This window comes from Lasioglossum baleicum, chromosome 5 (genome assembly GCF_051020765.1).
Source record: "Lasioglossum baleicum chromosome 5, iyLasBale1, whole genome shotgun sequence".
NCBI classification, from domain to species: domain Eukaryota; kingdom Metazoa; phylum Arthropoda; class Insecta; order Hymenoptera; family Halictidae; genus Lasioglossum; species Lasioglossum baleicum.
In genome coordinates, this window is record NC_134933.1 from 1083086 (window position 1) to 1105885 (window position 22800).

General features: G+C 37.8%; 1 protein-coding gene across 1 annotated transcript in view; it reads left to right on the plus strand.

Moving 5' to 3' along the window:
- LOC143208955 (uncharacterized) overlaps window positions 1–3710 on the plus strand; it is a 51584-nt gene extending 47874 nt beyond the window's left edge. The window contains exons 3-4 of the mRNA XM_076423968.1: window positions 3199–3431; window positions 3704–3710. Coding sequence (XP_076280083.1) covers window positions 3199–3431; window positions 3704–3710 — 240 coding nt within the window. The remainder of the gene's footprint in view (window positions 1–3198; window positions 3432–3703) is intronic.
- Window positions 3711–22800: the final 19090 nt, after the last annotated feature.

Genomic DNA, 22800 nt, shown 5'->3' on the forward strand with positions numbered 1-22800 from the left:
CCAGCCAAACATTTGAGTCAGCTTTGGGCAAAAGGGCGAAGATAATATTAGTTTGGAATCTTATCGGGGGAAGGGTGATACCGCATAACACAACGAATAACCCAATCATCAAAACATTTTTTAAACGCATTTTTTGGAATCAACTTCTGTACTCGCCGCAAATTCTCTTTTATGTCATCTATCGACTGAAAACGGGTGCCTCGAAGTGGTAATTTGAGTTTTGGAAAAAGAAAAAAGTCGGCCGGAGCCATATCAGGGGAATACGGTGGCTGCTCGATGAGATTTGTTGAGTTTTTGGCCAGAAATTCGTTCACAATGTGCGTTATCGTGGTGCAAAATCCATGAGTTTTCTTTCCACAAGTCTGGTCTTTTTCGACGAATTTGCTCTCTCAAACGCCGCATAACGCTCAGATAATATTCTTTATTTACTGTCTCACGTTGTGGCAAGAATTCCGAGTGCACAACACCGCGATAATCGAAAAAAATGTGTTTTTGCACATCACCTTCACTATTGATCGACTTTGACGTGCTTTTTTCGGTTTCGGCTCATGGGAAGGCGCCATTCCGAAGCTTGTTGACTGGTTTGCATGTCAAACTCGTAAACCCATGTCTAGTCACTAGTTACAATGCGTTTTATGAATGTGGTTTCGGAATTGACTCGTTCTAACATGTCTTCGGCGACCTTAACGCGATTGAGTTTTTGCAGAAAATTCGCAAAAATCGCAAAACACACTTGAGATGAACTGGCAAAATGGCGCACTGTAAACAAACTAAATGGCAAGTGACGCTGAAACTCCGCGTGAGTATAGAGGACAGTTGTACCAACTTAGCGACAAAAGGTATTTCAACAATCCCTTTAAGCGGGCTTTTTAAATGATCGATTCCCGGTACTTTCTTGACAAAAGTACAGTCGGTGTACAAAGTATTCGTACATCTTTTAAAAATGAATAAATTTTTCAAAATTGGTCTCAGTAGTTTGAGTTTTTTGAGACATTAGAGGTTAGTTTACTAGCTAATGTGTAAATAATTTTTTTTTGTAATTGTTATTGGTCGCAATTACGAAGGGAACAGTAAAGACCACGGTTTTAAAATTTTTTATCTCTGCCTATAACGAAAATTTAATACATGTATTTTGTAAATCTAAGAAAGTTATATATATATGTACAAAGTTTCATTGAAATTGGCTGACAGATAAAAAAGCTATGGCTATTGTAAGATGTAAAAATCTATGAATTTACGGTTTGCGATTCTTTTAAATCGCAGATTCTTCCGATTTTTGCTATTTTCAATCAATTATATTTCGTAACATCCTTGATCGATTTCGATGAAACTTTGTACAAGTATATGTATAAATGACTTAGACCAGAGATGGGCAAAATTTTTATTTGAATAAAAATTCCGGGTAATGAATAAAAGATACAAAATTTTATTCTTTATTCGAAGGCTTGAATAAAAAAGTAACTATTATTCAAAAATTATTTGAATAATTTTGTATTCGCCGAGAATTTATTCAAGCTTTGAATAAAATTTTTATTCTTTATTCTTATTCTTTATTCTTATTCTATTTTCTCGAAAATGAATAAATCCATGAATACTTTCGGCCAGCTCGAGGCTACAATGAACACGACCGACGCCCGAGGGTCGAGCCCTGAGGCCTGAGCCCGGAACACAATAGTAGTGCAATAAACACGGCCCGACAATCCCCCGGCGAGCCAGGTAGCTCGGCATGAAACCGCTAAGGAGCGAATGGTGAACTTATTTATTTTCCGTGCTGCCCTCATGAAAGTGAAACGAGCCAATTCGTGGCGTTCTGCCGATTAAGAAAAGACTAAACTCGACGGAATTAGAACCGTTTCTAGTGATTTTATTCATTAAAGTATGCTCGAAATTTGTATTCAAATATTTTTCTGCCCATCACCGCGCTAGGGTGGCCAAGGCGTCCCAGGCCCTCGTCACTTCGTCGCCCTAGCGCGGTGATGGGCAGAAAAATATTTGAATAAAAATTTCGAGCATACTTTAATGAATAAAACCACTAGAAACGGTCCTAATTCCGTCGAGTTTAGGCTTTTCTTAATCGGCAGAACGCCACGAATTGGCTCGTGTGACTTTCGTGAGGGCAGCACGGAAAATAAATAAGTTCACCATTCGCTCCTTAGCGGTTTCATGCCGAGCTACCTGGCTCGCCGGGGGATTGTCGGGCCGTGTTTATTGCACTACTATTGTGTTCTGGGCTCAGGCCTCAGGGCTCGACCCTCGGGCGTCGGTCGTGTTCATTGTAGCCTCGAGCTGGCCGAAAGTATTCATGGATTTATTCATTTTCGAGAAAATAGAATAAGAATAAAGAATAAGAATAAAGAATAAAAATTTTATTCAAAGCTTGAATAAATTCTCGGCGAATACAAAATTAGCCAAATAATTTTTGAATAATAGTTACTTTTTTATTCAAGCCTTCGAATAAAGAATAATAGTTATTTATCTTTTATTCAAAAATTATTTGAATAATTTTTTATTTGAATACTGCCCATCTCTGACTTAGACCTACCAGAGGCGCCTTCTAAATTTTCATTACAGGTACAGATAAAAAATTTAAAAATCGTGACCTTTACTATTTCCTTCGCAATTGCGACCAATAACAATTTTTAAAAAAAGTTATTTACACATTAGCTAGTAAACGAATCCTTCTAACGTTTGAAAAGAAACTCAAGCTGTTGGGTCCAATTTTGAAAAAGTAATTCGTTTTTTTAATGTGTACGAATACTTTGTACACCGACTGTATGTATAGAGTAGATTACGAAATATAGGAACATATAATAGAACACAAACTGTGAAGTGAAATAAAATAATAGTAAAATAGAATATGGATATGTGTAGAATAGGCTATGAATAGAGCACAGTATACATATATCTTCTATAGAAAGCGTACGAGTGTTTATAAACAGTCGTATTCCCGTCGGCATCTCGATGAACACTCCATGTGCAAAACAGTCGGCTTGTAAAGCCGACATACTTGGAGCCCACCAATGCAGCAATAAACAATCCCTCCTTCCCATGGAACAATCCTGTTGCTATTAGAATCGATTAAACGTAACTCCAGTAAAAGAATTTTCTTTACATTTTGTCTGAAGAAGAAAACCTCATTATTCTCCTTTCCCCTAGATCGCAATGCCATTGTAAGTGTTTCTGTTCGAATCTTGACAGAGCTCAGCGGAAAGTGGCGCATCGTCGCCATTAGTCGCCGGACCACCGGAATACATGATCGGCGCATACAGACCGGGCGATTACGAATACGTCGGCGTACCTTTGGAACACTCGCAAACGGAAGAGGAATCCAGCGGTCCAAGCACCGCGGAAATAATAGCCAACCAGAGCCAGGATTATGTGGACGAGAAACTCGCCGAGTACCAGGCCACGATACAACAACTTCAAAGTGAGTACTGTACCCTGCAAATTTCGTTTCTTCGAAATCTAACATCTCGAGCTCTACCTCCAGATTTAGATTATTTTTGTGAATTTTTTAGTAGGGTACGTCTACCCCTATTACTGCGGGTGTACGCTTTACGTGTACGTATGTTTGCCCAACGAGATTAAAATACGTAGAAATAAATATCTTTCCGTGAATAAGTTTGTACAATTCAATGAGATTGTATTCTCGTTGCCAAGGCAAACAAAATTGTCAATTATTCTCATATTGTTATAATCTCAGGATTTAAAAAAACATTCTTCATACAAGGTAAAAATATCATAAATTTTTCTTCTAACTCGATCACCAAAAGACTGTTGTTCACATGATTAGACATTCTTTCTATTGCTTTAAATTGCACAGACGAAAGTTTTATTATTACGCTCCTCAAAAGAATTAAGGGATCACTTCTGCGAACCCGAAAAATTGGCCCCCACTTTACGTGATCATAACCCCGTCAAAAATTGCCGTATCGATATCATTAAACAATGATTTGAAAGCCTGAGACCTCTAGTTTGAGAAGCTGTTGCTGTTGAAGGTTCCACTAAAAAGTGTTTTGCCTTGTACCATAGACTTTTTAAAATTATGCAATAATCACCGGTCGGTAATGTGTTAAGAATTCCCTGGTATAGAAAATCATTTTATATTGCTTCTTATTTATGTTTCAAAGCAACGTTGTAAGTTTTCATAACAGAGTTCCACATATGAATGTTAGCAACGCTGGTACATCCAGTAAGACCGACGGATGACCACAGTGCAGTGAACATAGTGTTTTATTAAAATTTTCGTTAGGAGCATGTATACTTTATCGCTAAAAAAAAAAAAAAATGTAGCTGTGTGGCTGAATGTCCCCCGCAAGGGGAAATGTTCCCCGCTGCGCAGTGGCAAATAGGCGAACTTCACAACGATACGGCACCTGTCAAACGATTCGCGTTGCGACAGTTCAGTTTAAAAGTATAGTGACACAAGTGTATTCACACAAACATATAAACAGTTGTTTTGTATGTTTACTGCTGTAAGAAATAATGGACAGTGCGCACTTTTGACGAGGTGTGTACTTTACCGTTCAAATGTTGCATCCTTCTCTCGTCGAGTGCGGTCTTTGTTTTCTTATGCGCATCCCCCTGAATTTAGTCACCCGTACAGCTACATTTGTCAAGCTGTATACTTTATCGCTTTGTAACTTAATTTCGGACTGTACTACAGATGTAATAAGTGCGTATATGTTTAATTATAAAATAAATAGTCCTCACCCAATGACTGTACTACACTCCTCAAAAGAATTAAGGGATCACTTCTGCGAACCCGAAAAATTGCTCCCACTTTACGTGGTCATAACTTCGTCAAAAATTGCTGTATCGATATCGTTAAACAATGGTTTGAAAGCCTGAAACTTCTAGTTTCAGATGCTCTGTTTCAAATTGTGGCTATGTTGGTTTTTTACGAACTTATAGCGAGAAGAAGACAACATTAACGGTTAACAAAAATTTGGTGCAACTGTGGTACTTTACACGGGTAGAAACAAATTTTTTTGATAAATCGCGTTGATATCATTTGGAAGGGCTATCTTTCCTGTGTAAATTGTGTGGTTGTTGAATATTGTGCGATTTTTTTATTCGAGTTATTCAACATTGAAGTAAATATTTCGAATATTTCAAATTTTGAGACCAGATTTGAAAACAGCGTGAGAAAATTTACGAGAAATGATATATAGCATGTTAAAAAAAAATTTTTTCCGCGCGTGGTACTGGAGAAACCACATTTTCTTGAAATCTACATGTTTAACGAATTTTCTAAACGTTAAAAAACGTTCGTACCATCATCTCCCTATTCTTCCCATATTCTGCAAAGTTTCAGCTTTAATTTAATAAATTTCATCGCTTTACCTCATTTCTATCGAAAGTTCTTTGATTTTGAATTGAGTTTGGTCCAAATTTTCCACTGTGTATTCGGAGATGTCAGGCAGCCGCTGTACGTGGCGCGCTAATTTCTGCGAAGCACTAACTTCAAACACAGCTGCCATAGGTAAAAAATTATCGCAGCGAGTTCATGGGGTACTCAATCGAATCGGCAGAATCTCTGCTTCAATCTGGCGTTCGCATCATGGTATTACGATCATGTCTCGCCGAGATATAGCGAGTTAAAGGAAAAATGGAAATTGTACAATATATTTAAGCATATTTTCAGATTCACTTGGCATATCGAAATCTTAATGAAATTGAAAAAACAAAAGAAGTGTCTTGAAGAGAAAGAAACGCTCTTTCTATTACTTTTTTGTACAAGATTCTACGATAATATTTTCGCTTTCTGGTGTCAGTTAAAGTTAAGAAGCCCATATTTACTTCAATGTTGAGTAACTCGAATAAAAAAATCGCACAATAAGCAACAACCACACATTTTACACAGGAAAGATAGCCCTTCCAAATGATATTAACGCGATTTATCAAAAAAATTGGTTGCTCCCCGTGTGATGTTCCAAAGTTGCACAAAATTTTTGTTAATCGTCAATGTTGTCTTCATCTCGCTATAACTTTGTAAAAAACCAACATAGCCACAATTTGAAACAGAGCATCTGAAACTAGAAGTTTCAGGCTTTCAAACCATTGTTTAACGATATCGATACAGCAATTTTTGACGGAGTTATGACCACGTAAAGTGGGAGCAATTTTTCGGGTTCGCAGAAGTGATCCCTTAATTCTTTTGAGGAGTGTAGTACAGTCATTGGGTGAGGACTATTTGTTTTATAATTAAACATATACGCACTTATTACATCTGTAGTACAGTCCGAAATTAAGTTACAAAGCGATAAAGTATACAGCTTGACAAATGTAGCTGTACGGGTGACTAAATTCAGGGGGATGCGCATAAGAAAACAAAGACCGCACTCGACGAGAGAAGGATGCAACATTTGAACGGTAAAGTACACACCTCGTCAAAAGTGCGCACTGTCCATTATTTCTTACAGCAGTAAACATACAAAACAACTGTTTATATGTTTGTGTGAATACACTTGTGTCACTATACTTTTAAACTGAACTGTCGCAACGTGAATCGTTTGACAGGTGCCGTATCGTTGTGAAGTTCGCCTATTTGCCACTGCGCAGCGGGGAACATTTCCCCTTGCGGGGGACATTCAGCCACACAGCTACATTTTTTTTTTTTTTTTTAGCGATAAAGTATACATGCTCCTAACGAAAATTTTAATAAAACACTATGTTCACTGCACTGTGGTCATCCGTCGGTCTTACTGGATGTACCAGCGTTGCTAACATTCATATGTGGAACTCTGTTATGAAAACTTACAACGTTGCTTTGAAACATAAATAAGAAGCAATATAAAATGATTTTCTATACCAGGGAATTCTTAACACATTACCGACCGGTGATTATTGCATAATTTTAAAAAGTCTATGGTACAAGGCAAAACACTTTTTAGTGGAACCTTCAACAGCAACAGCAATTTTCATTGTGAACTAACAAGTCACCCTCAATAACGTCATCTAATAGATTCATTTAAGATTGCAATGTAAAAGAAAATTTTTATGCTTTCTTTTGGCACAGCACAATGATTGAAAATCCTATGAATAGGCTTCCGGAAGGTAAAGTGTTAATATTGATTTATTACGGCAATTTTTGACGGAGTTATGATCACGTAAATTGGGACCAATTTTTCGGGTTCGCAGAAGTGATCCCTTAATTCTTTTGTGGAGCGTATTTAGATACCTACTTCGATACGAAGGAAAGAAACTTCTTCTGCCTTTTTCATAAAAAAGATTAAGGCCACAGCATTACGTACATTATCGTGAAGGAGGAATAAATAATATTTAAATAAAGTACGATCGAAGCACGATACCGCAGTAATTGACACAGTTACCCTAACTCCGGATTTTCGATTATTTTCGCAAATTGGTATTTACTGACGCGGAGACAGCCATTGACAACGATACTCATGAAATTGTCAAAAACCGATGTTTTCGTCGCGGTTGCACGATAATTTTGGCAACGACGATGTCAATGGAGATCAGCCAGCCAATTCGGAAATTATATCGGGCACGGACGTTGGTGTTTCATTCTAAATTCCATTTTCCCCGAGCCTCGAGTGGAAGAACCGGCTGGTAATTTAAATGGACTTTGCACGCGAGATCCAGTTACATATATACGTTTATACACTAACATTAAACAGCCGTTGTTGGGGCGATGCGAAACCTAGTCATCCACGATCAAACGCGATAATTCGCGGGAAACTGCTAATTCATTCGAGCGACTCGTTTATTATTCCATCTACTCGATCGTCCAGGGACGGAAACTTTTATTGCACAACTGACATTCGCTTAAAGTATCCTCGCAAAAAATTTATGCGAAGATGTGCCTCGAAGCGACCATCGAATTCGCTTTAGAAATTCCTGAATATTCGGCCACGCAAAATTTCTTCGTGGCCGAACGACCGACGACAAAGTAACCGCAGATATTTTGCCAACAGTCTCGAGGAACGTGCGAGATTTCGGTTTGAGAATGATTGTGCCAGAATGCTCGAGCGTTTACATAATTATCAATTAGTACACCTGTTCGTCAATGCGCTAAGAAAATTCAAACTCGTTTACATATTGCACGTATTTTAGACAATTATAAAATGACCATTTCAATCTTCATCTGCCTTTTATTGTTTTAGTTTTGTCCTTTTTCAATTCTCAGTCAGATTATAATATGGAAAAAATCTATTTGATAATGAAAAAATTTTATTAGAAGTGTTTAAGAGAACGGTAGAGTTTTGACCTATGGTTTCTTTTTCACTTTTTTTCCCCGTGACGAGTAGAATGCGATGCATTTTTTTTTATACAAAATTGTTGACCATCAAATTTATACCGTTACCGTTACCGCGCTACCGTTTTGATCAATTACTAATATAGCAATTTTGCAAAAAATTTACTGCTTTCCTGACGTTTCGGTTCAGTTTTGAACTTTTATCAAAGGTGGAAATTTGCTTCTAAACAGAAATTTATATTTATATATATATTTTTATATTGAATTTGATCACACAAATTCATTTCTTATCATTGAAATTTATGTTTATATATATAATAATAATAATTTGCTTTATTTCAGCCTTACAGCTAAGAAATGCGACTTGGTTTACAATAACGTATCTGTACAAAACTATCTTATTTCACACATTCGATCCATACCTTCTCTCATTTATTTCTATGTCGCACACATTCCTACCCTGTCCTACTCTTTTAGTATCCTAATTAACACTAACCCACTTACTTCCTTCCTTATTGCCTCTCTCCCCATTCCCTATTCCCTAACTTTTTCATTTTTGGTTTATTCTCTTTGGTTTATTTGTGCACTACTTTTCTCTTCTTTTCCTCAACTTCTCTAACCACTCTTCAACTTTTCTGTCTTTTCTCCCGCTCACTACATCCTCGAGCCTGATCGTTTCTCCCATTATCCTGCAATCCCTTGTCAAATGCTCTAGGTTTCCATACCCGTCTCCACATAGGTCGCATCCTCTTGCCTCTTCCTCCAGCCAGTACCGGTTCCAATTCTCTGAATTCCCGCATCTTACTCGCGCTGTGAGCTTATGACTGTCCCCTCTACCCGCCCTTCTCAGATAATCTGGCAACATTCCTATTTTTATGTGTTTATATCTTCCATTGTATTTGGACTGCTCTATCCTTGTATGCTGTTCTTGCAGTTGTATTTCTCTGTCTCTACACTTTAACCTCTCCGTTATCTCTCTCTCTTGCCTTCTCAACTCTTCCACCCCTGCTTGACTCCAACCGTTTCTCTTTAGATATTCCTCCCTTTCTTTTCCGCTTTTGCCCTGCACAATACCAGATTCCTTTTCCTTCAGACATTCGTTGACTAACTTTCTCCCACCGTTTTTTCTTACTCCTTCTATGTACTTCCAGGCCCTCATTCCCGTCTCTATTTGTCTCTTCCAGCACCAAATATCCTAGAGTACGTACGTCCAGACCTAGTGTCCACTTCAGATACTTCAGCTGTATCCTTTCCACTTCTGCTCTTTCCTTAAAGCCCCATAGTTCCACCCCGTATAGTAGTACCCCCAATACCAACCTGTCAAACAAAAACATTCTCATTCGAAAATCGTTCTTGAATTTTCTTTCACCGATTCCCCATACTTGAGCTAAGACCACACTCGCTCTCTTTATCCTTTTCTTTATATGTCCTGCTATCTTTCCGTTGCTTCCAAACTTTATTCCTAAATATACGAATTCTTGGACTTCCTTCACTGCTTCCCTCTTCCACTCCCATCCAGATTTTTTCACTTTTCCTCTCCCCCTTTTAAAAATCATTATCTTCGACTTCTCCGCGTTTAACGTCAATTCCTTTCTGTCCAGGTACCTTTCCAGTCACTTCATCATACATTTCAGGTCTTCTTCCTTACTTGCCACCGTTATTACGTCGTCTGCATAGGCTAATGACCAGAATCTTACCTTTCCTACTCTTATTCCTCCTACCAGTCCTTTCCTAAACTCTTCCTCCATGTCTGGCAGATATACATACAGGGTGTCCCAGACCAAGTGTAAGTCCCGGAAATGGGAGGTTCCTTGGGTCATTTGAAGCGACATTTTCCTCTGAAAAAATGGCGTCCGCGGCTTTGTTTAGCAGTTATTAACGAAAAACACGGACCAATCAGAGGGCGCCCTGGGCCGCCGCGCGATGTCACGGCGCGGTGTACCGCCAACGCTCTGATGCGAGCGCGGCGCGGCGGCCCAGGCCGCGCTCTGATAGGTCCGTGTTTTTCTTTAATAACTCCTAAACAAAGCCGCGGACGCCATTTTTGCAAAGGAAAATGTCGCTTCAAATGACCCAAGGAACCTCCCATTTCCGGGACTTACACTTGGTCTGGGACACCCTGTATAGTGAACAGGGTCGGACTGAGCGGGCAACCCTGTCTAAGCTCCTCCCCCGTCCAGAATTCCTCTGATTCCCCCTCCTCTGTCCTGACCACGTTCAACGTTTCCTCATATATCTCTTTTACTCTTTCAATTAGTCCTTTTCTTACCCCGCGCTTCTCCATAGTTTCCCACATCTTTCCCCTTTTCACCGTATCGAAGGCTGCTTTAAGGTCCACGAACATGGCGTAAACCTTACCTTTCTTCTCTTTAAGCTCCCTCTCCACTACGTGCTGCAGGATGTATGCATTGTCTATTGTTCCCCTGTGTCTCTTAAAACCAGCTTGCGTATCTGGTAAAATTCCTGTTTCCTCTATGTCATTTCTTAACCTCTTGTTTAGTATTGAAACGTATATTTTATATGCAGTGCATAGTAAACTTATTCCTCTGTAATTATTAGGTTTGTTTTCGTCTCCTTTCTTGTATAAGGGGTTCATTACCGCTTTCTTCCAGTCCTCTGGGAAGCCTTCCCCTGCCCAAGCTTTCCTGATTATTTCCTTCAGCTTCCATCTTGTACTACCTCCGCTGTGCACCCAGGCCTCGTTTGGGATTCCGTCACCTCCTGGAGCTTTTTTCTTTTTTAGTTCCCTTATTTGTTCTTCTATCTCCCCCTCAGTCAGATCCTCTTCATCCTCCTCCTCTGTCATCTGCCCTCTCCTGGCCCCTGTTAATTTCCTATCTGATCCCCCCAGCTTCTCTCTCAAATGGTTCCTCCAAGTTTCTAATTGAATCTTGTTTTCGTTCCTCGTTTTTCTTTTCCTTTCCTTGTTAATGTATTTCCAAATTTGTCCTTCCACCTTTGCCCTCCTAATTATTTCCTTCTCTTCTTGTTTCCTCCTTGCTTCCTTTCCTTCGCATAACTTCGTAAGGTTTGCTTTTTCTCGCAGGTAGACTTCCTTGTCACTTTTGCCCTCTTTCCACATTCTGTACTCTCTGTCCACTTTCCTTTTCGCTCTGGTAAATTCCCTGTCCCACCAATATTTGCTTCCTATCTTCCATTTCCTTATTCTTACCCTTCTTGATTCCATCGAATCCTTCACCGCCACCTTCACCTCCTCCCAGTCTTCTGTCGTACTTTCATTCTGTGTATATATCCTTTCGCTTGTTCTTTCTAAATATCTTTCTATTGCTTCTTTGTCCCAACTTAATACATTTTCCATCACTTGTTCCTCCTCCCAGCACTTTCCTCCCTCTGCTGTTATGTCTACTTCTAGCGGTAGGTGATCGGATTCTGTCCTGCTTCCCACCACTAGCCTTTCTATCCTGTCCCAGCCCCTTTCCTGTCTACATAGGTGAACTCTCCCTTTTCGTCTCCTCTCTTATTTCCATTTAAAATGTGTAATCCATTTTCCTCTGTCAGTCTCAACATTTTTTCTCCCTGACCGTTTCTCACCTTGTCCTTCGACTTCCTCTTTTCCTGTTCTTCTCCCCCCTCTCCGTTATATAGGCTTCCCTGCTCTCCTATCCTCGCATTGAAGGATGCGACCTATAATTACCACTTCACCCTCTGTTTGATTCAACTGCTCTTCCAGTGCTTTTGATATTCTATCCATCTCCTGTTTACTGTATACCGTCCATACATTCCATATTTCTTCTCCAACCCCTATTTTTCTTCCTATCAGACCTTCTACTTTGTCATTTACCTCCAATGACTTCCAGCATCATGATCTATGTATATTTTCTTGCCTCTTAACCTATTTTTGTTCTTCATTATCTTTTGCTCTATCTCCCAGCTTTTCATGTCCACTATCAATATTTTGGTCTCCTCTTTCCCTCTAGCTTCCACCGTGTTCACACCTCCTTCGATTTGGAATTCTTCTTTTAAATATGCTTCAACCCCTCTCTTTGGTTCCTCCTTCCCTACTCTCAACCCTCTTATAACTACCTTGTTTTTCCTATCCCTCCTATCTTGTTCCGCCATTTTCCTCCTAATTTTCTTTATTACTTGCCATGTTGCGCTGTTCTTGTTTTCTGCTTTACCTCCTTCTCCCTGCTTTGCCCTTTTCTCTATTCTCTCTTCAACCTTTTGTAGGACTTCCCCCATGAATTCTATCTTTTCGTTCTCACTTCTCTGTCTTTCCTCCCTCTCCTATTCCTCCCATTTCCTCCTCATTTCCTCCATTTTCAAACATATTTCCTCTTCCTTCTTTCTCCAACGGTCTTCCATTGTTCCTATTCTATCGGCCAGGCCCTTTATCTCCTTCTTGATTTCTTTTTCCAGTCCTTCTCTTCCTTTTATTATTTCACTTTTTAGGCTCTCCATTCTTGTCACTAATATATCCACCAATCCTTGCATCTGTTCACCCCCCCCCCCCATTTTCCTACTTCCTTCTGTGGTGTTTTCTTCAAGTCTGTCTTTTTTGGTGCCTGTCTCTCCCCGCTAACTTCCTTTTCTGTCTCTTCTTGTTTTTCGCTCCCCCATAAATCCGTTATCATTCTGTCACTAAGACTATCTCTTTTCCTTTTCTCTGTTTTCTGCTTCTCCTCTATCTTGTCTCCTAACCTCTTCCCTTTCTGGCACCTCCCCCCTTTCCCCATCTTTCTTTACCGCTCCTTCCCTAACTTCCATCTCTTCCTTCTCTCTCTTTTCTTTTACCGCTTTACTTCCACAGAAGTTCGCTAATCTAGTAACAAAACAGTTTTCTACCTTATCCTTACCTGTAGCTGCCTTCTTTACCGGCCAGCCCACTCACGCTTTCTCGTGACTTAACCTCACTTCCCTTCTCCAATTTACTATCGCTCTAAATTCGCTTCCCTGCCTATTACACTTGTCCCTTCTTTCTCACGGTGGCTAATCACCCTCTGAAACCCGCTCGACCTAACACCTACCTATCCAGACAAGTTCTCTTCTTACTTTGCTTACCGAATTTTCGTCCTATCTCACATTCCTTTCACACTCATGCACGCCCTCTAACCAAGTCCTATTTATATATATATATTTTTGTTTAGAAGCAAATTTCCACCTTTGATAAAGGTTCAAAACTGAACCGAAACGTCAGGAAAGAAGTAAATTTTTTGCAAAATTGCTATATTAGTAATTGATCGAAACGGTAGCGCCGAAAGCGTCTATAAATTTGATAGCCAACATTTACGATCGATAATTGGAATTATTTTAAAATTGTTGACCGTTTGACCTTGAAATTCAAGGTCAAGGTTAATTTTCCGGCAGCCTTCTTACATCGATTTCCATCAAAACGAGAGTGTAGAATCACGCTATGGTACTAGTACCATATGTAGTACCATCGCTAGCGACATACAGCAATGTCCCATTCTAAGACCGACAGAGAAAGACTGCTCTATGCCACTTCGCTTACCCATTCCACTGGGGCAGAGTTCTCGACAGAAATCTCGCGAATGATTGAATCGATTGATGAAGTTAATCGTCAATCGTTGATTAAATGAAGAAATCGTCGAAAAATCGGCGATTGATTCAATCGATTGATTTAATCGTCAATCGTTGATTAAAAAAAGGAATCGTCGAAAAATCGGATGATTTAATCAATTGTTGAAGTTAACCGGCTCACGGTCTATCCATAAATTTAATAAGGAGGGAAAGAGAGACAGAGAGAGGGAGCTAGAATAGGAATTGACAGAAATAATAATATATTTCAACAAAAACATGGTCATAGCTTTCCAGGAATAATAACTTCAAACATAAAAGCACGTAAACAGAGTCTGTATTATAGACCAAATGACAATACACCTGAACTCAGTTTACATTTTTTTCAGTATTCATACAGTTCTGATTACGTATTTCATTTCGAAATTTCAGCAGTTAATCATTAATCAATTATCCGATTGACGATTAATCGCAATCGTTAATCGCAATTAACGATTAATAAGTATTTAATCGTTAATCGAAATTTTTTAACGATTAATAAGTATTAAATCGTTAAGCACGATTAATTGTTAATTGCGATTAACGATTGAAGTAGAAATTTAGTCGTCAATCGTTGATTAAATTTTTGCCCAACTCTGGTTTGGACCACTGTGGCGCGGTCCGTGTTTACATGCTGTCCTTTCCTATGTTCGGCGCGGTCGACGAAGCCACAAAAAGATAGTGTCCTGTTCCGATCTATTAGTCCAGTCATTTGATTTAAAAAAAGAGGTTGCCTGGAAAGTTTTCCGGGAGTTTTGAAAATGGGTAATTTCATATTAGAGATTTCGATGTGCTCTTTCCGAATTTCAACTTTGCCACCTCGTATCTTTGCCGTTCGCGCCGCCATATTGGAAAAATGGCGCTTAATAGCAGTTTTTTGACAATATCTCCTTTCCGACTCATTTTACGAGAAAAACATTTATATACAAAATTAAACTAGAGAAAATTTCCTACAATTTATGTAATAACAATTGTTTTTGTAAAATCAATAGTTTTAGAGTACGAGCGCCGCAAAGTGTACTTCAACATGCGTTCTGGCTTAGAAACTCATTTCATTTTACCACCTTGAGGTAGAGTAAGCGGCGCGTTTTTTTTAAAATGAGAAATTAACATTTTTTTAAATGTTTCCATGTGTAATTTTATTATTATTATTATCATCATCATCATCATCATCATCATCATCATCATCATCATCATCATCATCATTTACAATAGAATAAAGACTTAACATAAATTACTAAGAAATTACATGCATAAAAGAAAAAAAACTATTGGTATAAAGGTACTGATATTATGAGTTAATCCTGCGTAATTTTTTAAATTATTTATTTTGTCTTTACGCACAGTAAAATATTTTTCGTAAATATACGAAAAACACGTGTTGGTGTAGATGAATAATAGTTTGCGGCTCTCGTACGCCAAAACTATTGATTTTACAAAAAAAATTGTTATTACATAAATTGTAGGAAATTTGTTCTAGTTTAATTTTGTATATAAATGTTTTTATCGTAAAATGAGTCGGAAAGGAGATATTGTCAAAAAACTGCTACTAGGCGTCATTTTTCCAATATGGCGGTGCGAGCGGCATAGATACGAGGTGGCAATGTTGAAATTCGGAAAAAGCACATCGAAATCTATAAAATTACACATTTTTAAAACTCCTGGAAAACTTCCCAGGTAAAACTACCAAATGGCTGTACTATATGACACAACGCAGGACTTAGAATGGGACATTACCGTACATATGTATAATTTCTATACACCCTGGACATTGTATAGTATTAATTCTGTGCAATGTGTTTTACGTAAGGTATGAATTTTCGAACATTTGCGAGTCGATGACGTGATCGCGCTTATGCTTTAGACGCAGTGAGTGACCTACCGCAATCGTTGTCCGACCAGCGATTCCCATGCAAATCGGCCTATCCCGATCCGCGAAATTCCGTGTGCGTCGATCGCCGATCAATGGTTATCGATAGCGTGCACGAGCGTCTGACTCGCATACTTATGTGCAGAACCGTGCGAGAGAGATAGAAGACAGTCTCTCGCCTATTTATAAATAGATGTGACGAGCACCTAGTAGGTGCCACCTACCGCTGCTCGATCGCAATTGCCGTCACTGACATTTTTCTCCTTGGACAAGCGAAAGTTTGCGGATGCCGACAAAATTAGCCGAATTTAAAGATGTGAATCGGTTCCGAGACTCATGCATAAAGATGTCGCGAAGGTACATTTGCATATTCAACCTCGAAATCGAAGACTTTAACGTGTAACAGTTTTGACACCGTTTCATGAATGAAGTCTGTTTTCGGTGCGAACATAGATTGGGTTTACTGACTTGTTTACTGACCTCGTTGTTTGGCGGGCTTGATGAGATGAGGTGATGACGGTGGACGGTGTTGTTTAGGTTTGTGAATTGGATCAGAATTTTGAAACGGACTGTACGTTGACGATGATAATTTTCTGCAAAGTTGTTGGTTGATCGTAGATGTTATGGGGTTTAAAAAATTGTTTCAGGGGCACGGGTCGAAATGTGTAGGATTTGTTCCGATTTCTTGGATATCGTTTCTTTTGAGACGCCCTGTAGATTGCAGAAGATAGTTTCTCGAATATTTGAGTGAACCAAATAGATATTTTAATACAGGGTGTTCATTTGAAAACTTTCCAGCCGAATATCTCGAAAAGTATGAAAGATATGAAAAAAGTGTAAAGCACGCGTCCAAGAATTTCGAGGTGGAAAGCGGGGGGCAGTGTCAGTTTTTTATTAGGGTGGCCTTTTCAAGGTCATTTGAAGGTCAACTTTGTTTTTTCAAATGGAAACCTATGTTTTTTATTATGGAATCTTATTGTACGTAAAAAGACCAGCAATTTTGTTCTGGAGATATTTAAAGAGAAGTAGAGCGAGTCATACTTATACTGCGAGAAAGTTTGTAATTTCTTTGTAACTATAACAAATTTTCAAAATGTTCTCCGTTGTTTTCTAAACAATAATACAGACGATTCTCAAATTCTGAACGAACATTTTTGAAGGTATCTGTTGGAACATTCCTGTACATTCCTGTACAATTCTGCGACGCAAATCGTTGACGCTTTCTGGTTGTGTTTTATAAACAACAGACAATAAGTGTCCCCACAAAAAGAAGTCGACTGAAGTTAGAACTGGTGATCTCGGTGGCCACTCGGTAACACCTGTTCTACCGGTCCATCTTAGTGGGAATCGATTGTTTAACCACTGGCGAACTGGTAAAGTGTAATGCGGGGGAGCACTATCATGTTGGAACTACAAAAGTTCTTCATTTAACAAAAAATTGCCGTTTTCATCTCTTTGGTTTTCAAGACTTTCTCTTATAAGTGGATCAATGATGTCGTCCAGTAAATTTAAATACAGACTGCCATTCTCAAATTCTCTTGGAAAAACATAGGACCTATAATAGCATTTCCTAAAATGCCTGCCCAAACATTTATTTTTTTCCGGCCATTGAGTATTAATTTCTCTAATAAGATGTGGAATTTCATCACTCCAATGACAGTTATGAGGATTTACAGCGTCACTTGAGAAAAAGGTGCATTCATCACAATTAAACAAATATTTTTAATTAGATTAGGAGTGACGTTGTTCATATTTGTTAATTCTTCACGAAACTCAATCCGTCTGTCAAAGTCATCTTCCAATAACTTTTGATGCAACTGCATTTTATAAGGATGAAACTTGTTATGTTTAAGTAATTTGTGCACAGATCCCACTGATACACCAGTTACCATTGAAACTTGTCGAATTGAACTAGTAGGATTCACAATAAGCTGTCCTATAATTTCGATTTGATCAGCTCCTTTTATGAATTTGAGTGGTTTCTTATTAAATTTGTCACCGATATCCAGTTTCCTTAAACTTTGCAACTAATTGTAACTCGTACGTATGAGAAACATGTGTATCAGGATGTCTTTCATTTAACGTAGCAGCAGTTCGACGAGCACACTCATCAGCTCCATAAATAAAAGTTATTTCTACTCGTTCTTCTAAAAAATACACCATTTTATATACAATTAATTGTACTACGATATTGTATCTCTTATTACGATGATTCACACACTTGACTAAATAGTAAAATCTTACATAGAAAGACAGACAACATAAACAAGAGATCAATAGAGGAAAATTTTGTTTTCAAACGGTACGTGCTAGTACAGCTAGAAAACATCAACGATTTGCATCAAAGAATTTTACACGATAATATGCCTCGCTCTAAATTCTCTCTTTAAATCCTCTCTTTAAATTCTCCGAAACTAGTGCGTGAATAAAAAAAGGTATCCTACAAAAATTGCTGGTCTTTTTACGTACAATAAGATCCCATAATAAAAAATATAGGTTTCCATTTGAAAAAACAAAGTTGACCTTCGATTGACATTAAAAATGCCAACCAAATAAAAAACTGATACCGCCCCCCTCTTTCCCCCTCGAAATTCTTGGACGCGTATTTGACACTTTTTTCATATCTTTCATACTTTTCGAGATATTCGGCTGGAAAGTTTTCAAATGAACACCCTGTACATAAGGGGAAGAATAATTTTAAATTTTAAATTTGTGAAATATGTTTTATGGATCGTTCGATACACTTTTCTTTGAAACGCCCTGTAGATCGAAAAATAATCGTTTCTGAATGAATATTTGCATAAACCAAATGAGTTTCGAACGTTTACAGTGGAAAAAGAATGATTTCAAATTTGACATATAAAATTTGTCAGATACATTGAGAATCTTTGAGTGCAGCTTCTTTTGAATCGCCCTGTAGATTAGAGAAAGTCAATTATCGCGGGGCGCTGATACTTCCTTGATTTCTATCGAGCGTGTGCTTGTTTTTTTGCCGATAATGCGATTCGATTCCGATACGCATCGAATAAAAAGATTAAAGCATTAAATAAAGTAACCTTTGCATCTTCAATAAATGACAACAGTTGGAAATTATTGATAATTACAACGTTGTGGAGTAATATTTACTGTATAAAATATTTGCAATAACTGGAACGTGCTCCATGTTTAGCTCAAGATGGAGATGTTCGAACAAAGACTCATGTTCGTACATGCCCTATCTTCATTTGTTTGAAAGATACAAGAACGTGACGAGATTAAACGTGACACTAGCTTGAAATTTAAACAGGATCCCTCAAGCATGTGGCTACGTTCGGTAACATAATCGAATAACAAGGCAATTGTGGTACACATTGTTGGCCAAACGATTCCACTGTTTTATTTACTACTTATTGTTATCACATCAGTGTGCAAAAAAAAAAATGCAGACACAAATTCAGATTCGCATTACGCAACGATGACATATCGATACCGTGTTAACGTTTCGCGGAATGGTGTTGCTGATAATATACGAACTAATCCTACACACCGTCCCGCAAACGTTATCGCAACTATTTTTATTTTGTAAACATCTGTCTTCATATTGTGTCTTTGATTTATGCCGCGTACATTTTGAAAATAAAACGTTCTTGCGCCGATTTGTAGACAGTACAAAGTTTATAGTTTATATTTTGCAAGTGTTGTCAGTGTTCGAATTGATGCAAACAAATTCTGTTGAGACGTTGTCCTAGTAACTTGTAAAAGATTGCAAGTGTACCGACTTTGTTTTCCAAATATTATTAGTCTCTGAATTTTTCAAAAATCATTCCAATAGCTCGTGAAACATTTTAATGAGTACAAGAAAACTGCAATAAAAGAACACATGAAAATTTTACTGCAATTGTAATTTTATAGTGTTTGCAATAGTAAAAATAACTTTGACGTCCTTTAATCAAATACTAGCTATGTACAGCAACGAATGATATGAAACGTATCGGACTCGTTGCATCAGATTATGACATAAATGCAGATTTTCAAGTAAAGTCGCATTTTCATTAACAATTGCACGAAGAATTACATAGAAACTGGATAAATGTATCTGTTGATGCGTTGTGGAAATTTATATTTTCTTGGGATTTGTGTTCAACATCGTCGCGTCGGCTATGTGCAAAGATCCACAGTCTAGTTTTGCTCACGTATCTCCAAATATTTGCGCAGCCATGATTCGCACACGCGCCCCCTTCTCTTTAGGATTTTATCTCCACGCTAATAAAATTTCTCCGACAATTAAGTTCTGCGTGGCAGACTGCTTCGATTCTTCTTTAGGTAGCTTCTACCTTCCTCTGAGACCTCATTGACAACAATTAACCTTATCGAACACTGTGGAAATGAATTATCTCTGGCTGACAATGAGTGTAATTCTGTACGACAATTTTCGATGTAATTGGAATTCGAAAATTAGATTGACAAGCTGGAGCAATCTTTGGAAGATTCCTAGAGATAGAGCAAATAGGCTGTGACCGATAACACTGTCCAACAGCCAAAAAGTATTTCGATTCCCACTATGCAATTCTTATAGAGTTTTCCGCGCTGATTCCGAATCTGTTTTTCATTTTTTTCCTATACGTCCAGTTTTTGAGAAAATGGAGTTTAAAAAAAAGACATATTTTTCAATTTTAAACAAATATTGTGATGTTATTATAAAAGATATTGAATTGTTCTTTACAGCAAAAGATTCCTTAGACTTTCCCGCGAATACAGTGATATCCAATATTAATACATTATGATTGTTTAAACATGTTTAAACAATGATTAAAGACGGAGAGACACCACTTTTGCACCAATTTTTGGGGATATTTTCGAATTTATCTCAAAAAATTAGGGTCCAGCGGAAAATCGAACTATACCACGCGATAGACCAGACTTTTATCTTGAAAACCCCCTTTGAAGTTTGCGACATCGACGTTTTTTTCGAACCAGAAAGCAAAATATCTTCGCCCGACATGAGTTTCCGCCAGTGGCGCTCGGGACGGGATACGGCGCGGCGCAGCGACGGGATACGGAGCGGCGAACGACCGTTCTGGTGGTGAGCGCCACTGGTGACAACTCATGTCGGGCGAAGATATTTTGCTTTCTGGTTCGAAAAAAACGTCGACCATGCAAACTTCAAAGGGGGGTTTCTCAAGATAAAAGTCTGCTCTTTCGCGTGGTATAGTTCAATTTTTCGCTGGACCCTTATTTTTTGAGATAAATTGAACAATATCCTCAAAAATTGGTGCAAAAGTGGTGTCTCTCCGTCGTTAATCATTGTTTATACATGTTTAAACATTCATAATGTATTAGTATTAGATATCACTGTATTCGCGGGAAAGTCTAAGGAATCTTTTGCTGTAAAGAACAATTCAATATCTTTTATAATAACATCACAATATTTGTTTAAAATTGAAAAATATGTCTTTTTTTTTAAACTCCATTTTCTCAAAAACTGGACGTATAGGAAAAAAATGAAAAACAGATTCGGAATCAGCGCGGAAAACTCTATAAGAATTGCATAGTGGGAATCGAAATACTTTTAAAAAGTTGAAATTTGTTGGACAGTGTAATCAGACAATGAAGTAGTTCGGCACTAATTACGCCACATAGGTGCAATGGATGTACAATTTTCATTAATTTCATTAATTTTACATTGCTTTACAAAAATACCGAGAACATTTTTTGAACAAGATGGATCCCAAAGAAACAAAGTAGAATAATTCCTCATGGATGCGTTCCAATTAAAAATATTGGAACGCATCGTCTTGGCGTAAAACTTGAGTGCTAAAAGTGACGATTTTATATTGCTTTACAAAAGTACCGAAAATGTGTCTCTCTAATTTTTTAGACATGTTTTCAAAATATATTATATATCCAAAAGAAATAAATTTAGTGAATAATTTTTCATGGATGCATCTGTACAATAATCGTCAGATATTAGAACGCGTCATTTCGACATAAACCTAGTTTTAACGTATATATTTAATAACATCTGCTTAATAAATTGTTGGGATCTTTTATGCACTTTAATAATGTGTAACAATTTCCATATACCCTCTCGCACGATCTCGAAGAATTTCCTGTACAATTGTCATTTAAATCCCCCCAATGCCACGTTAAAGTACAAATCGACCAGAACCACTCCCCGAGTTCCTTGGATAGTCCAATCTTTCACGAGCAACTGGGAACAACTTAGGGCTCTTTTACTAAGGTAAAGGAGCTAGGCCTTGAGTCGAAAATTAAATTAGAACTACAGTGGATAACAAAAGTAAGTTAATACTCATATTTTCAATAATGAAATCACGATGACAGTAATATTTATTCACTTATAAAAATAAACAAGTTGATTACATATTTAATGGTAATGTTGAAAACAAAATTTATCACGATTATCACAGTGATCTGAAGATTCATCAAGATATTGATCTTTCTATACTAAATATACAAAATTTGGTGTGCCAAAAGTAAGTTAAAGTATCGTTTAATAACACTGTCCAACACCAAATTTGTGTCACAATTACATTGTGATGGTGGTACTTACAGAGTTTTATGCGCTGATTCCGAATGTGCTCTTAATTTTTCTCCTAGACGAACAGTTCTTGAGAAACATGACTTTGAAAAAAAATATATTTTTCAACTTTAAACAAAATATTGTGATGGTATTATAAAAGATATTGAATTGTTCTTTGCAACAAAAGATTCTGTAGACTTTCCCGCGAATACAGTGATATCTAATACTAATACATTATGAATGTTTAAACATGTTTAAACAATCATTAAAGACGGAGAGACACCACTTTTGCAGCAACTATTCAGGATATTCTTGAATTTATCTCAAAAAATAAGGGTTCAGCGGAAAATCGAACTATACCACGCGATAGAGCAGACTTTTATTTTGAGAAATCACCCTTTGAAGTTTGCTATGTCGACGTTTTTTCCCGAACCAGAAAGCAAAATATCTTCACCCGGCATGAGTTGGCCAATTTATGTTGAGATCACGCTAGTGGTGAGCGCCACTGGCGACAACGTATTGTTAATGTTGTAATAGCGATGATATTTTGCTTTCTGGTTCGGGAAAAAACGTCGACTTTTGGCACACCAAATTTTGTATATTTAGTGTAGAAAGATCAACATCTTGATAAATCTTCATATCATTGTGATA